At 45.0% G+C, this 13698-nt stretch overlaps 1 protein-coding gene across 1 annotated transcript; it reads left to right on the forward strand.

Annotated features, from left to right (window-relative positions):
• Nucleotides 1–302: 302 nt before the first annotated feature.
• Nucleotides 303–13698, forward strand: TMED7 (transmembrane p24 trafficking protein 7). Its single transcript, XM_069962690.1, has 4 exons — nucleotides 303–429; nucleotides 1928–2141; nucleotides 8566–8811; nucleotides 10830–13698. Exons 2-4 carry the CDS (start codon nucleotides 1965–1967, stop codon nucleotides 11064–11066), a joined length of 660 nt encoding a protein of 219 aa, XP_069818791.1. The 5' UTR covers nucleotides 303–429; nucleotides 1928–1964; the 3' UTR covers nucleotides 11067–13698.

Here is a 13698-nt window from a genome sequence, read left to right on the forward strand (position 1 = left end):
TGCCGCACACTTCCCCATACAGCGGGTATGATGGTCGCTGCGGTGCCGCACACTCCCCATACAGCGGGTATGATGGCGGCTGCGGTGCCGCACACTCCCCATACAGCGGGTATGATGGCGGCTGCGGTGCCGCACACTCCCCATACAGCGGGTATGATGGCGGCTGCGGTGCCGCACACTTCCCCATACAGCGGGTATGATGGCGGCTGCGGTGCCGCACCCCCGGTTTGTTGGCACACTCCCTGCCATGGAGACGGCACACAGATCCCGCCTCCTCCTCTCTGACATACACGTAGACATTGGTTATTGTTTCCGGGGCAGCAGTCACCGGTTTCCGCTCTGAAGGCTTCTTCGCCCCGATCTCCTCCTCCTCTCTATCTGCCACGCTTGCAGGAGCTGCCTGTCACCTACATCCGGGATACGGCCGGGGTAAGTGGGGGCCGGGGACAGGTGCCGGTGTCCGGGGCGGATAGGGAATGTGCAGCCGGTGGCCATTGTCCTACTTATAAGCAGGAAGCGCTTCTCCCATCACAGGGTCCCCAGTGTACACTGTGCCCTATATAGTGCCGCCTATTGTTATCAGCTGCTGACTGTGATGCTACAGCATAGGATTACACCGGCTGCCATGTACACAGGGGGGATCACCCAGCCCCTGGTCAAAGGGTCCTTACAGGGACAACCTGCGTCCTAGTGCTGGTCACCTCCTGTGTGTGCCCCCCCCCTCCCGTGTGTTCCTGTGGTCCCCTCCACTGTGTGCCCCCCACTACTGGTCCCCTCCTCTGTGTAACACCCCCCCCCCCCCCCCAGTGCTGGTCCCCTCCTCTGTGTGCCCCCCACTACTGGTTCCCTCTTCTGTGTAACACCCCCCCAGTGTTGGTCCCCTCCTCTGTGTGCCCCTCAGTGCTGGTCCCCTCCTCTGTGTTCCACCCCCTCCCCTGTGTGCCCCCCACTACTGGTCCCCTCCTCTGTGTAACACCCCCTCCTCTGTGTGCCCCTCAGTGCTGGTCCCCTCCTCTGTGTGCCCCCCACTACTGGTCCCCTCCTCTGTGTAACACCCCCTCCTCTGTGTGCCCCTCAGTGCTGGTCCCCTCCTCTGTGTTCCACCCCCTTCCCTGTGTGCCCCCCACTACTGGTCCCCTCCTCTGTGTGTGCCTCAGTGCTGGTCCCCTCCTCTGTCCCTCCCCCCAGTGCTGGTCTCCTCCTCTGTGTAACCCCCCCCCACACACACACACACTACTGGTCCCCTCCTCTGTGTAACGCCCCTCAGTGCTGGTCCCCTCCTCTGTGTTCCACCCCCTCCTCTGCCCCCACCCTTGCTCTGTGTGTTACCCCCAGTGCTGGCCCCCCCTCTGGATGCCCCTCAGTGCTGGTCCCCTCCTCTGTCTCCCCCCCCCCCCCTGGATGCCCCTCTTTGTGTTCCTGTGTCAGCCCCCCGCTGCCCCCCTCCTCTGTGTGCCTCTGCACTGCCTTTCCATTCAAACACTTTGTGGCTGCAAACCATAGCCAGGCACTGTCCTCTGGCATCTTTGGCAGACTTAAAGTGGAGTGGCAGTGCACATACCAGCCCTCCATTCAGACAATCACTTGAGACCCCCATTCTCATGATTACTTGGGTTCTGACCCATCAGACCCCCACCACATACTGTGGACAGAGGCAAGCTCTTACTATAGGAAAGCCACTCACCCTATAGAGATCCTGCAGAGATCTATGGTGCGGCTTTCTGGCTGTGGCCCTAGGCTGTATACAGGAGGCCATAAGCTCTATGCAAGCAGTGGTGTATTGAGCTCTAGTGGGACAAAGCAAGTGACAAGGGAAACGTTATGCATGGGTGTCAATCATTTTATATTGTACAGTACATAATGTGTTTTATTATCATATATGTGTGACCTTATAATACAGCTCTCTGTACATTCTATGCTCCTGTAGGTGGTGATTGTTTCTGTTAGTTGTGGCCAGTGATAACATGAAGATGCTGCAGTGTCTGGTGAACGGCTCCAGGGTGGGCTCCTTGCTGTCGCTATTCCTGCTTATACTGGGATGTGCCACTGCCTCCGAAATTACCTTTGAGTTGCCGGATAATGCCAAGCAGTGCTTCTATGAAGACATCACTCAAGGAACCAAGTGTACACTAGAATTCCAGGTAAATGTCTCCTGATGCAGAGTTCATTTTTTAACCTTGTTTCTTGTGTAAGGGTATGTGCACACTGCTGAAAAGTGACGGAAACTCTGTCGCGTAATCCGTCGCTTGCACCCGCTCACGTCTCCACCTGTGTCATAGACTCCATTCTGATCAAGTTCCTTCGCTGGACAGCGGAAGGAATCCGCCCAGGCATAGAATGGAGTCTATGCTCCAGGTAGGCATAGGGGCAAAGCTGAGGCTGTGACTAGTCGTGGAACCCCAAACTAATATGTAAATACAATTAATGCATGATTTAAGAATGAGGATATCACACAGCAAGATTATGAAGCCAAGGTAGGGAAGCTGCATTACTAGTACTTTATGCAAAATGACTAGCATATGCAAAAACTGCCAGTTTCCCTTTAAAGCATAGGCTTTACATGGAGCCTAATTTCATGCCAAGCAACATGCACCCCGTCTTTTAAAACTATTACAAAGAACTGAAGCAATGGCTTATTTCATTCTCCAATACCTGCACTAGGTGTGTCCATACACAAGCATCACTAGGCTATATGTATACAAGCTGGTATGACATGGCTTGCTATGGGAGTTGCTAATACCTTTGTTGGGGTAAATTATATGCTTACTGGTCCCTATAGTGACTCTTGCTGTACCACCATATGTAGCCTGAGTCATCAGTTTCTTGTATCAGTGAAGTGCAACAAAACACAGCAATCGCTGAACTCAGGGAGACCAGCGACAAAAAAAATCAGACGGAGTACTCACTAAAGAGTCTCCACTGATGCATTGCCCCCTATAAATTTAAATATGCAAAAGAAGGGTCCGTGGAGTCTCAGTTACGAGTCTCAAAACACGGGAATAGCCAGATATCCCTCCAGGGGAGGGAAGCCTATTGCCAAGGGGGTACTTCCCAGTGGGGAGATCACCAAACCACCCTGATACATAGCCCCTTAAGTCCCACTCGGTTGCGAGTATTGGAACATAAATAGGGAAATACCAGGGTGGTCCCTTATACGTCAAAGTCTAACTCTGTGGAGAGTATTGCGACATGACAAGGGTTTACCAAGGCAGGCATCCATCCACAGACGATCGTTTCGGGGTAGTTGCCCCTCGTCAGTGTGGAGTAGGATTCTGGCTAACAGGGGCAATGAAAAATAGACCAACAAAACACAGCAATCGCTGAACTCAGGGAGACCAGCGACAAAAAAAAAATCAGACGGAGTACTCACTAAAGAGTCTCCACTGATTCATTGCCCCCTATAAATTTAAATATGCAAAAGAAGGGTCCGTGGAGTCTCAGTTACGAGTCTCAAAACACGGGAATAGCCAGATATCCCTCCAGGGGAGGGAAGCCTATTGCCAAGGGGGTACCTCCCAGTGGGGAGATCACCAAACCACCCTGATACGTAGCCCCTTAAGTCCCACACCTGGAGGGATATCTGGCTATTCCCGTGTTTTGAGACTCGTAACTGAGACTCCACGGACCCTTCTTTTGCATATTTAAATTTATAGGGGGCAATGCATCAGTGGAGACTCTTTAGTGAGTACTCTCAGTACTGAAAGCCCTGCAAATGAGTGCCAATCTCTCTGATTGGCGTTTGTCTGGGTCCTTGTATGGTCCCATATTGGGCGGTGTAAAAAGACCCTAAGTCACATGCAGTTTCTACTGAAGATTTGACCCCTAATCCATTGAAATCTGTGGAATCTGTGCTGAAAATCCAGTACCTGCATCTACACAACCACTGTGCTCCTTATGGCTTGCTCCTTCCAACACCACCCCTATATTGGCAGGGTTGCATTCTGCGCCACCCCTATATTGGCAGGGTTGCATTCTGCGCCACCCCTATATTGGCAGGGTTGCATTCTGCGCCACCCCTATATTGGCAGGGTTGCATTCTGCGCCACCCCTATATTGGCAGGCTTGCATTCTGCGCCACCCCTATATTGGCAGGCTTGCATTCTGCGCCACCCCTATATTGGCAGGCTTGCATTCTGCGCCACCCCTATATTGGCAGGGTAGCATTAAGATTTTACTGCATTAAATTTAAAGGGAGAAATCTACAACAGGAATCGACATGTAGGTGGTCTGCACAGCGGATCGATTTCCATGCACACAAAAAAATCAGCTGCATGTGGATCAGATATATAATATCATATCCGTGTTTGCTTTGTTTTTAAGCCCATAGTTTACCTGAAGGGTTGTATGCATAAGATGTTTGGAGTGACACAGGCTGCTTTGAACGAACAGTAATGCATTGGAGATGACCATTAGCTTCCTTTTTACTGCTGTCGTGTCAGGATTTTTTTCTGCTTATTTAAAGCTACAATCTGACCCCCCCAAACCACTTGTACCTTCGGATAGCTGCTTTTAATCTAAGATTTGTCCTGCGGTTCGTTCGGAAAGTGATGCAGTTATTGTCCTAAAAAAATACTTTTAAACTTGAAGCCCCGTGCCCAACGGGAGTATCTGTGCCCTAACTTTGCACACCCTCTCTGTCCCTCCTCCCCACCCTCTTCATCATTAGGAATGCTCCAGGCAGATTGCTTCCTATTCTCCACCTGTGTCCGGCCCAGCACATGGGCTGGACCATTAAGACACCTGTGCAATGTTCAGTATGGAGAAAATGTTCCAGTGGCATTCCTAATGCTGAAGAGGGTGGGGAGGAGGGACGGAGGGGTGGTGCAAAGTTAGTGCACAGACACTCCCTTGGCACGGGCTTTAAATTTAAAAGTATTTTTTTTAGGACAATAACTGCATCACCTGCCGAACGGACCACAGGACAGATCTTGGATTAAAAGCAGCTATACGAAGGTACAAGTGGTTGGGGGGGGGGGGGTCAGACTGTGGGTACAGTCTCACTTTAAGTAACATAAAGGGGTTGTTCCAGAAAGTGCCAGAGATTTGTAATTCACTTCCATTAAAAAAAAATCTCAAGTCTTCCAGTACTTATCAGCTGCTGTATGTCCTGCAGGAACAGTGCTCTCTGCTGTCATCTCTGCCTCTGTCAGGAACTGTCAAGAGCAGTAGCAAATCCCCATAGAAAACCTCTCCTGCTTTCTACACTGGAAAAAATACCACTTCCTGCTGGACATACAGTAGCTGATAAGTACTGGAAGACTTGAGGTGGTTTTATTTATTTATTTATTTTTTGATAGAAATTACAAATATCTGGCATTTTCTTGCACCAGTTGATTTAAAAGAAAAAAAAATAAAATTGACGCTTCCCTCTAGTCAGTGCTGAAAATTCAGTCTTGAATGCCGTTCATCCTTCTCCTGCCAAGTCCAAGTGGTTCAGGAGGAGAAGGGTGGTCTGTGGTATGTAGGGTCCTCCTGTATAAACTGTGATTGTACCTACTGAACTGATGCAGAACATGTTTCCATATTCTAATCCATGTGTATTAATCCTTTTGAGCCATTACATCTAGGCTGGGTTCATACATATTGCTACGTATTTTCTCAAATACCAGGAGTGGAGCCAAGAGAGACAAACTGTATTGGAAAGATTTGCACATTTTTCTGTTATGGACCCACTTCTGGTTTTGGTAAAAATACTGACCAGAATGCTGTGTGTGTGAACCCCACCTGAAAGGAAGAAAAGTCAGGAGCTACTATCTCCTTGCCACAGCATGTCATTGGTTTCTAGCTTTCTTTGTTCTACTCTTGAGTATGTATGCTTTGGTTGTGATGATCTGGCATTCAGCTAAGTGCTTCTTGTAGTGATCTGTTTGGTATAGGTGTAATGCTAACCTGTCTGACTTGTTTCACAGAACTAATCCTATTCTTCTCTCTATGTAGTCACTGTATTGTTTACTAATGATAGTAAATCACTTTGTCACTTTATAAAGCCTTGTATGATGGTGGTTACCATTGGCCTCTTTGTATCAGTGCAGGTTAAGAGGTTTGTCGAGAATTATAAAAAAAATATGGCTGTCATCTCCCGAAAAAGCTTCACAACTGTCCTCTGGTTCTGTGTGTATATATTATAGCGTACCTTTAGTCACTTCAATAGAACTGATCTGCGATACCACACATGAACGGAGGACGAGTGGTGCTGTTTTTTTTCCTAATCCTGGATAAGCCCTTTAAGCCTTTACATATAGTGGTAACTCCTGCAGTCCCTTCCCATCAGTTTTTACCCCTGGCCTGTATTTGCATGTGTGATATATTAGTATTCCTGTGTACTTCCTGTTACCTGCTCCTCAGCCACTATCATATCACACATAATGATGACCATCCCAGTTAGTCAACATACATTTGCGGTAGTAATAATAATACTTTAGGTTTAGTGATTTCCATTTTAAGTGTGGTGTTCCCTCCCCTGAAGGCAATGCTACTTGGCAGTTTTCAATACAAGCCATTGGTTATGGGCGTCAATAGAGTGTACTATTATACTACAATGTAGCAATCTGCTGCCTGGCAACGGTTGCAACATAAACTACTGAATTTTATTTTAATTTTTTGTAAACATTTCATTTGCCTTTTAAGGGTGCCTTCACACACAGCGTATCCGCAGCGGATTTCTCACTGTAAATTTGTAGCGAAACCCACTGCAGATACTTTCCCATGCATTTCAATGGGCTGACATACTCACAGCGTGACTGTCATCCCGCTGCGAGTATGTTAAACCTAGCGCCGTTATCCCCCACGGCCCTGGAGCATACATCACCTGCTCCAGGCTTTGGGGTCTATGGACGGTTAGACAATCAGTGTGCTGCCCCGCCGCAGCGCACTGATTGGCTGCCTGCCGGGAGACACTCGGAGGCCCCGAAGCAAGCAGGAGCCTGGAGCAGGTTATGTATGCTCTGGGGCCCTGGGGGTTAACGGCGGTAGGTTTAACATACTCGCAGCGGGATGCCCAAAACTTTTTCCCCCCTCATGAGTCAGGACACCCCCTTAGACATTGGATCAATGTCTGATCAGGTGGCTTAGTTGTCATTTCTCTTATGGATATAAGCCATCAGTATTATGTGCTTAGCTCGCCGCCTTCCAGTCTTGTGTTTTAGACCTAAAACATAAAGTAACATATTTCTGATAGGATGTTAGGTTTTTTACTTCAATCTTTATTTATAATTTTTTAAAATAGAAAAGAAGATTCATGTTTAAAATCATATAGGATCAAGAACAGTACTTTTGAATTATTCCAAACAGAGGAGTGTATCCAGGAAGATTACATCTATACCGAATTTCAAGAGGGGGTATCCCCGAGAATGCTTCTAGGTCATCTAATGCTTCTTACACTGGGCCCGCTAAAATTTAGCCCCTTGCAAAAGATACTGCTTCTCAGATTATTTTTCACGTCTCTATGCATCCAAAACCTACCACTACAAAACAAATTTGTTCTCAACAATCTGTGATATTACCTACTAACACTCCTCATGAGGAATGACTCAGGGCATTTATCTATTGTACTAGCTGAAGCAGTGCACCCAGCGGCCCCCCACACCTTACAATCCCTAACCACATATCATCCAACAAAGTAAGCGGTCATGGCCACACTCTTATTTTTGTGGGTGCCCCTTCCACCCATCCACTGAAGTCCGACTTGGTACAGCGAAATACCCTCATGTGCCCCAAGGGCTGAGAGTCAGATGCCCCGATTCTTGCACCCTTCTGCGGCAACTGAGGACCCCTGGCAAGAGTCCCCACCACCAACCAGATTATACCACTCATTCTGTGGGGCGCCCACCTCTATTTTCATTTTATTTCAATTGACCTGCTTAGCCACAATTACTCAACCCATTCACCCTAAGAGGCCACTGACCACAATGCCCCAACCAGCACCCTGCTATCCAATATCTATTACTATATCTCCACCTAACCTACTTAATCTTCATTTCGCCATAAAAGTCTCTTTACCACAATTAATATTCATTACTTCTATACATGGACAGGGATTGGCAGTCTCTCAGCCCCAATTTTACAATCTTGGGCACCCTACAGCAATCCCGGAATATACCCCCCATTCACATCTCAGTCTTTGTACAATTTTACCCTTTTTCATCCCCCATATCCTCCTTTTCCACCTTCCCTGATCCTATCATGATAAACAATTCTAACCTTATTACCCCCCCCCCCCACCACCACCACCCCCCCCAGTTGCCCTGGCGAGAAGAGAGAACCAACACAAAAAAAAAAAAAGGCGCACTTACACAAGCAAAAATACACCTAGGTGCCTATGTTGCTCCAGTATTGTACCCACCTATGATTATCCCTCAGCCTGGCGTAGTCTTTTTTTTTTTTTTTTTTTATTCTTGTTTTTCCTTTCCTCACAGGGTGTTAGGTTTTTACAATGATTCCATCTGGAAAATCACACATTCTGCACATTCTGAAATTCTCATTGTGTTTTTCAATCATAGTAAACCATTGGCTGAACTGAACCAATGCTTGCCTCTAAAAGTGTTTTCTGACATTGTCCTTATACAGGTCATCACTGGCGGCCATTATGACGTAGACTGCCGGCTTGAGGACCCAAATGGGATTGTGCTGTACAAGGAGATGAAGAAACAATACGACAGCTTCACTTTTACAGCCACTCAAAATGGAACATACAAGTTCTGCTTTAGTAACGAGTTCTCCACTTTTACACACAAGACTGTCTACTTCGACTTCCAAGTTGGAGAAGACCCACCACTCTTCCCCAGTGAGAACCGGGCCACAGCCCTGACACAGGTGAGCAAAACCATAACTCTGTTACCTCCTAACAGTTTTCCATCATGCCCAACCCCTATTACCACTCATCTGTCACTGATCATTTTGGAGAGTCCCAATGACAGCCATACAAAGAGAAACTAAAGTAGTCGAGAGGTGGCGCCTTGTGCGATACCGCAGATAACAAGTGAGAACGGATGGGTGAACAAATTCAAGGCTGACCTTTCAGCCCCTTTGGGCTTTGTGTGCATCACCCCAGGTATTTGGGGCACAGGTGGTTCCAGGAGGTTATGTCAGCAAGAAGTGTCCTGCTGTAGCTGAGGGGCTGCAGTGAGCTAGCTGGAGTCAAAAACAGGATGTGGCAAAGTAACAAAATAAAGAAAAAAAATGAGTGGCCAAAGGCCGTACTCTCTGATGCCAGTGCTGCCCTGAAGAATAATTAGGAAGGTTCTATGGTGAAAAGCATGAAAAAAAGTTTATTAAAGTTGTGCACAAAATAAGTTTCAGGAGTCTTGCTCTCTTCCTCAGATAAAGTGCATAGTACATACAGCCTGGTACATGTTTTATGTTCAAAAAAAGGCGCCAGTCCCGCCCACATAGGTAATAAAAGGTAAACAAACATAACTTTTGAAATGTTTTTACCATATTATCTATGATACAACGAATCTGTAAGTGTTGGATGTATAAACTTCAAATAGTTTTAATACAATAAGCGTAAACCAATGTCAAAGATGTGTCAACCAAAGGCAGCGAATCCCCATAACTCCGTAGCGGAGTACAAGCCGCTTGACATAATGCCAATCAAACAATACTTAATGCCGAGCAGCTTGTTCTCCGCCATGGCAATGCGCTACACTATTAGCAAATTCTGGGTTTATACAAGCTCTATAATGGCCATAGGGATTACTATGCAGATTTCACTGCACAAATAGGATATACAAGTCACTGACTGTAATTGCAGAAGACTTGCATTAAGCTGTTATTCCACATATGCGTGTAGAATGCAATCTGAACACTGTGGAATCCATAATTAGCCCAAAATGCCAAGGCTACATCGCCTGTAATATATTCTGCTGCAAACTTGCATGCAGTATGTTATCAGTGTCTGGCTGGGCTCTCAATGCAGTACTGTGTCATGCCCCAGCCTTAATTGAACATAGACTGTTGCCATGTTTTTAAGGCCTGAAGTTGGGTCTACAATTAGATTATTAATACGACTGAGTATAAAAAAAATTCTAATATCCATATACCCAATGCCTAAAATAATGCTAACCTCTGTTCATATTAGCATCAGAGCCTTCTATGACAATTTTATCAGTGCTGCCTGTTTCCCATTGCCAATCACATGACCAGTGTGTATTTACCGTCTGCACTGCTCTGTGATCCAATGACTTCTTAAAAAAAATATTTTTTATCCTCGGACTGACGGTGTCACAGTGTCAGCGCTTGCCCCGCATAGCCTCTGCCTGCCATGCTCCTTATGCGATGCAATATCCTCTGGTTGCCGCCCGCCTCCTCCGAGAATGATTGACAGACACACCACTGTGACACTGTCAGCCCAGGAATTGAAAAAACATTTTTTAAGAAAATGCCAGATCACAGAGCAGCACGGATGGTACACAGTACACACTGTTCATATGATCAGCAATGAGGAACTGGCAGCACGGATATATATGCATATGCATGCTGTCAGTTTCCCTTTAATTATATTAGCTGAGATGGGAATACCTTTTAGGGTGCGATCACACGTTCAGGATCCGCAGCAGATTTGAAGTTTCAGATTCAAAGCAAATGAAATCTGGGCCATCAAATCTGTTGCGGGTCTGCTGCAGACTCAAATCTGCGCCATAACAACTGCTGCAGATCTGCAGCAGATCTTGTACATGTGAACGCACCCTTAAAAGAACTTTCCATGATCTTTGTAGTACTGCTTGTTGAAGTCACATGCGATGTAATTTTAATGATAAATACATTTATATTTAATATTTTCCTCCTTTGTTTTCTTTCCTCTCTCTTGTTGACAATGCTATATTGTACAGATGGAATCCGCTTGTGTTTCAATCCATGAAGCTCTGAAATCGGTCATCGACTACCAGACACACTTCCGCTTAAGAGAGGCGCAAGGCCGCAGCAGGGCAGAGGATCTGAATACCAGAGTAGCCTATTGGTCCGTAGGGGAGGCTATTATTCTCTTAGTCGTAAGCATTGGACAGGTGTTTCTTCTAAAAAGCTTCTTCTCTGATAAAAGAACAACCACAACACGCGTTGGATCATAACCCAGAATTACTTGGATGGTTGTCTTTCTTTACACACTGTTGTCCCAACTGCAATTATTTTTGTTTTTTCCTTTTCCTGATACCACTAAGGAAAAGACTGTATATATTGCTAAAGCTAGGTTTTAAACTCCCATCATAGCCATCCCCTGAAAAAAGGTAAAAAAAATAAATAAAAAGTGTTAAGACACACTTTACTTTTAACTGTTGGGGTTTTTTCTTTTTCAAAGAAGTTTTGGATTTTGATGTTGGACATTCATCTGTATTGTGAAAGGAAAACAATCAGCAGGTTAGAACAGTGTAACCTTCTGATATGTCCCTATAGAGTGCTGAGGATGAAGGTAAGTTTCTTACATTCATCCTCTACATTATTTCCATGCTATCAGCAGCTTAATCCACATGCTAGTTAAGCTTAGTGGTGCATTGGGGGTGGGACGGCCTACCTACCCCCCCCCCCCCCCCCCACTTCACGGCCAGCCCAATCTGCTGTTATTCTAATGAATATCAGCAGGAGGGCTGGCTGGGGATGGGATGGTTCGACCAGGTGTGGATCACTGCACTGAGGCAAGACTACAGCCAATCAGCGTAAAGATTGAACTCCTGTTATCAGAAATGGCACAAAGGATGACCTATCTACCTTCATCATCAGCACCCTGTGTCCTATAGGGACATATCAGCAGGTTACATTGTTCTAATATGCTGATGGATTTCCTTTTAAAAATCCCCCTCTCCCCCCCCCCCCCCCAAAAAAAAAAATAATGTTTTGTCCATTTCCTTTCAAAGCAAAGCCCTTTTTTTTAGTGGTTCCACAAGCGCACCATCAATTGGGGTTCAGCATGCAGCTATTGGAAAGAGCGTAAAGGCATTGGCAATTCAATAAGAAGTGTACATTATTATTATTAGTTGCACATAATGGTTTAGTTTAGCACTATTGGCCTAGCTATGGGGGCATAAATTATCTGCATACTTATAAGTGGTATACAGTCAAAATGCTTTTTTTTTGTTGTTTTATTGATTTCTGTATTTCTAAAAAACTTTGTGTTGCAGTTTGACAGAAGTTGTTTGCTTACATGTAACAGGCTCACCACTAACACTCAAACTTTTCTTCTAATTTGATTCCTATAATTTTCATTATCTGAAAAGGAAAAGGAGTCAGTTTGCCCATATAAATTTAAAGGAAACTATGAGAAGGTAAGAAGCATCTGACCTGCTGATATGTCCCTATAACACATGGGACACTGAGGATGAAAGCAGGTTTACTACCCTAGTTCTTGGTGCCATTTTTGAGATATTATCAGTTTATTTAATATAATTATGAGGTGTTTCAGTGCACTAGGGGTGGGGCTACCGCCATCAGTGCACTGATACGCCTTGGCCAACCCAGCCCTCCTAACTAATATTAGCAGAGCACTACCCCAATATTAATTAGGAGTGACGGCCCAGCCGAAGCGTTGCACTGAGGGTGGTACGCTACAGACTCAGTGCACCGAAACACTTCATTAGCATATTGAATAAAGCTAATATGCTGATAAGAAACGTAACTTCATCCTCAGTGCCCTGTGCGCTATAGGGGGATATCAGCAGATTAGATTTTCTAAGCTGTTTATTGTTTCCCTTTAATATAACGATAATTTATTTTCTGTGGGGAAAATAGTTTTCCATCGCTGTAAATATTTTTATTTGCCCCAACAGCAAATTCTCAGTAAATGGTATTGACAATATTGTGCACACACAGTATTTGGCACTTTTGGAGACCTAAAATATCTGATGTCTATTTTATGTCTCTAAAAGCTTAGTTTTTTACGAATGAATTGAATTCAGTGGTTAGGTGGTTCTCCAGTGGTTAGGTGGTTCTCTCTTTAACAAAAATGCAAATGAAGCCTCAAAAAACATTCCAGATGGCAGGAAAAAAATATCTAAAAGTTTGCCTCTAAAAACAGACTTTTGTTGAGTTTCGATGTACTGTGTGTGCACATAGTCTAATAGTTATGTTTTGATGCCAGTTTTACCTGGAGCCCCATACATTCTGCTGCACTACTTATTGCTTCTGCTTTTACTTTGTTTCTATTGGGCACTTTTAGGCCTTGTGAGCACCTGTGTAATGGAGATGTTTTCCCTAATACAACATCTTATAGGACACAATTAGAGGCATGCATAAGTATAATGCAGCCTCATACTACTTTGGGTGCTCTATTAGAGCTCAGTACACCTTGGAAGTTGTATGGAAGCCTGATTAGGTCATGTAGCCCTTAGTTCTGAAATAAGTTTCACTATGACATTTTTGAAAACTTCTCCAGGTATTCATTTGAATAATTAAAGACTGGAAGATATGTCTTTTGATATTTAAGAAGAAAATATTTTTTATGAAATGATAAATAAAGTTCCGAGTGTATTACATCAGGCCGCCATTAGTTTGCTTTGGATTGAGGTTGTAGCAGGAAGGAGGAAGCATTCCATACAGTGCGACTTTTTTGTGTTCCTGAAATACGTAGACATAATTTTATCTTATTTAATTATTCATGGAGGAAAAGAATCTGTAGTGCTGTGGACTGCTGCAGCTTGAGGCTTGGAATAGGCAAAACTGAAACTTTCATCTGAGGGAATAAATAAAATAAGAGTGATAAAAACAATAAAA

The sequence above is a fragment of the Dendropsophus ebraccatus genome, chromosome 3 (assembly GCF_027789765.1).
Source record: "Dendropsophus ebraccatus isolate aDenEbr1 chromosome 3, aDenEbr1.pat, whole genome shotgun sequence".
NCBI classification, from domain to species: domain Eukaryota; kingdom Metazoa; phylum Chordata; class Amphibia; order Anura; family Hylidae; genus Dendropsophus; species Dendropsophus ebraccatus.

Bases quoted from the DNA above. Each gene is read 5' to 3' on its own strand.
- TMED7 (XM_069962690.1), top strand. From the start codon at position 1,965: ATGAAGATGCTGCAGTGTCTGGTGAACGGCTCCAGGGTGGGCTCCTTG. The intron at 2,142-8,565 runs GTAAATGTCTCC...GTCCTTATACAG, and splicing joins AGTGTACACTAGAATTCCAG to GTCATCACTGGCGGCCATTA. The intron at 8,812-10,829 runs GTGAGCAAAACC...TATATTGTACAG, and splicing joins GGGCCACAGCCCTGACACAG to ATGGAATCCGCTTGTGTTTC.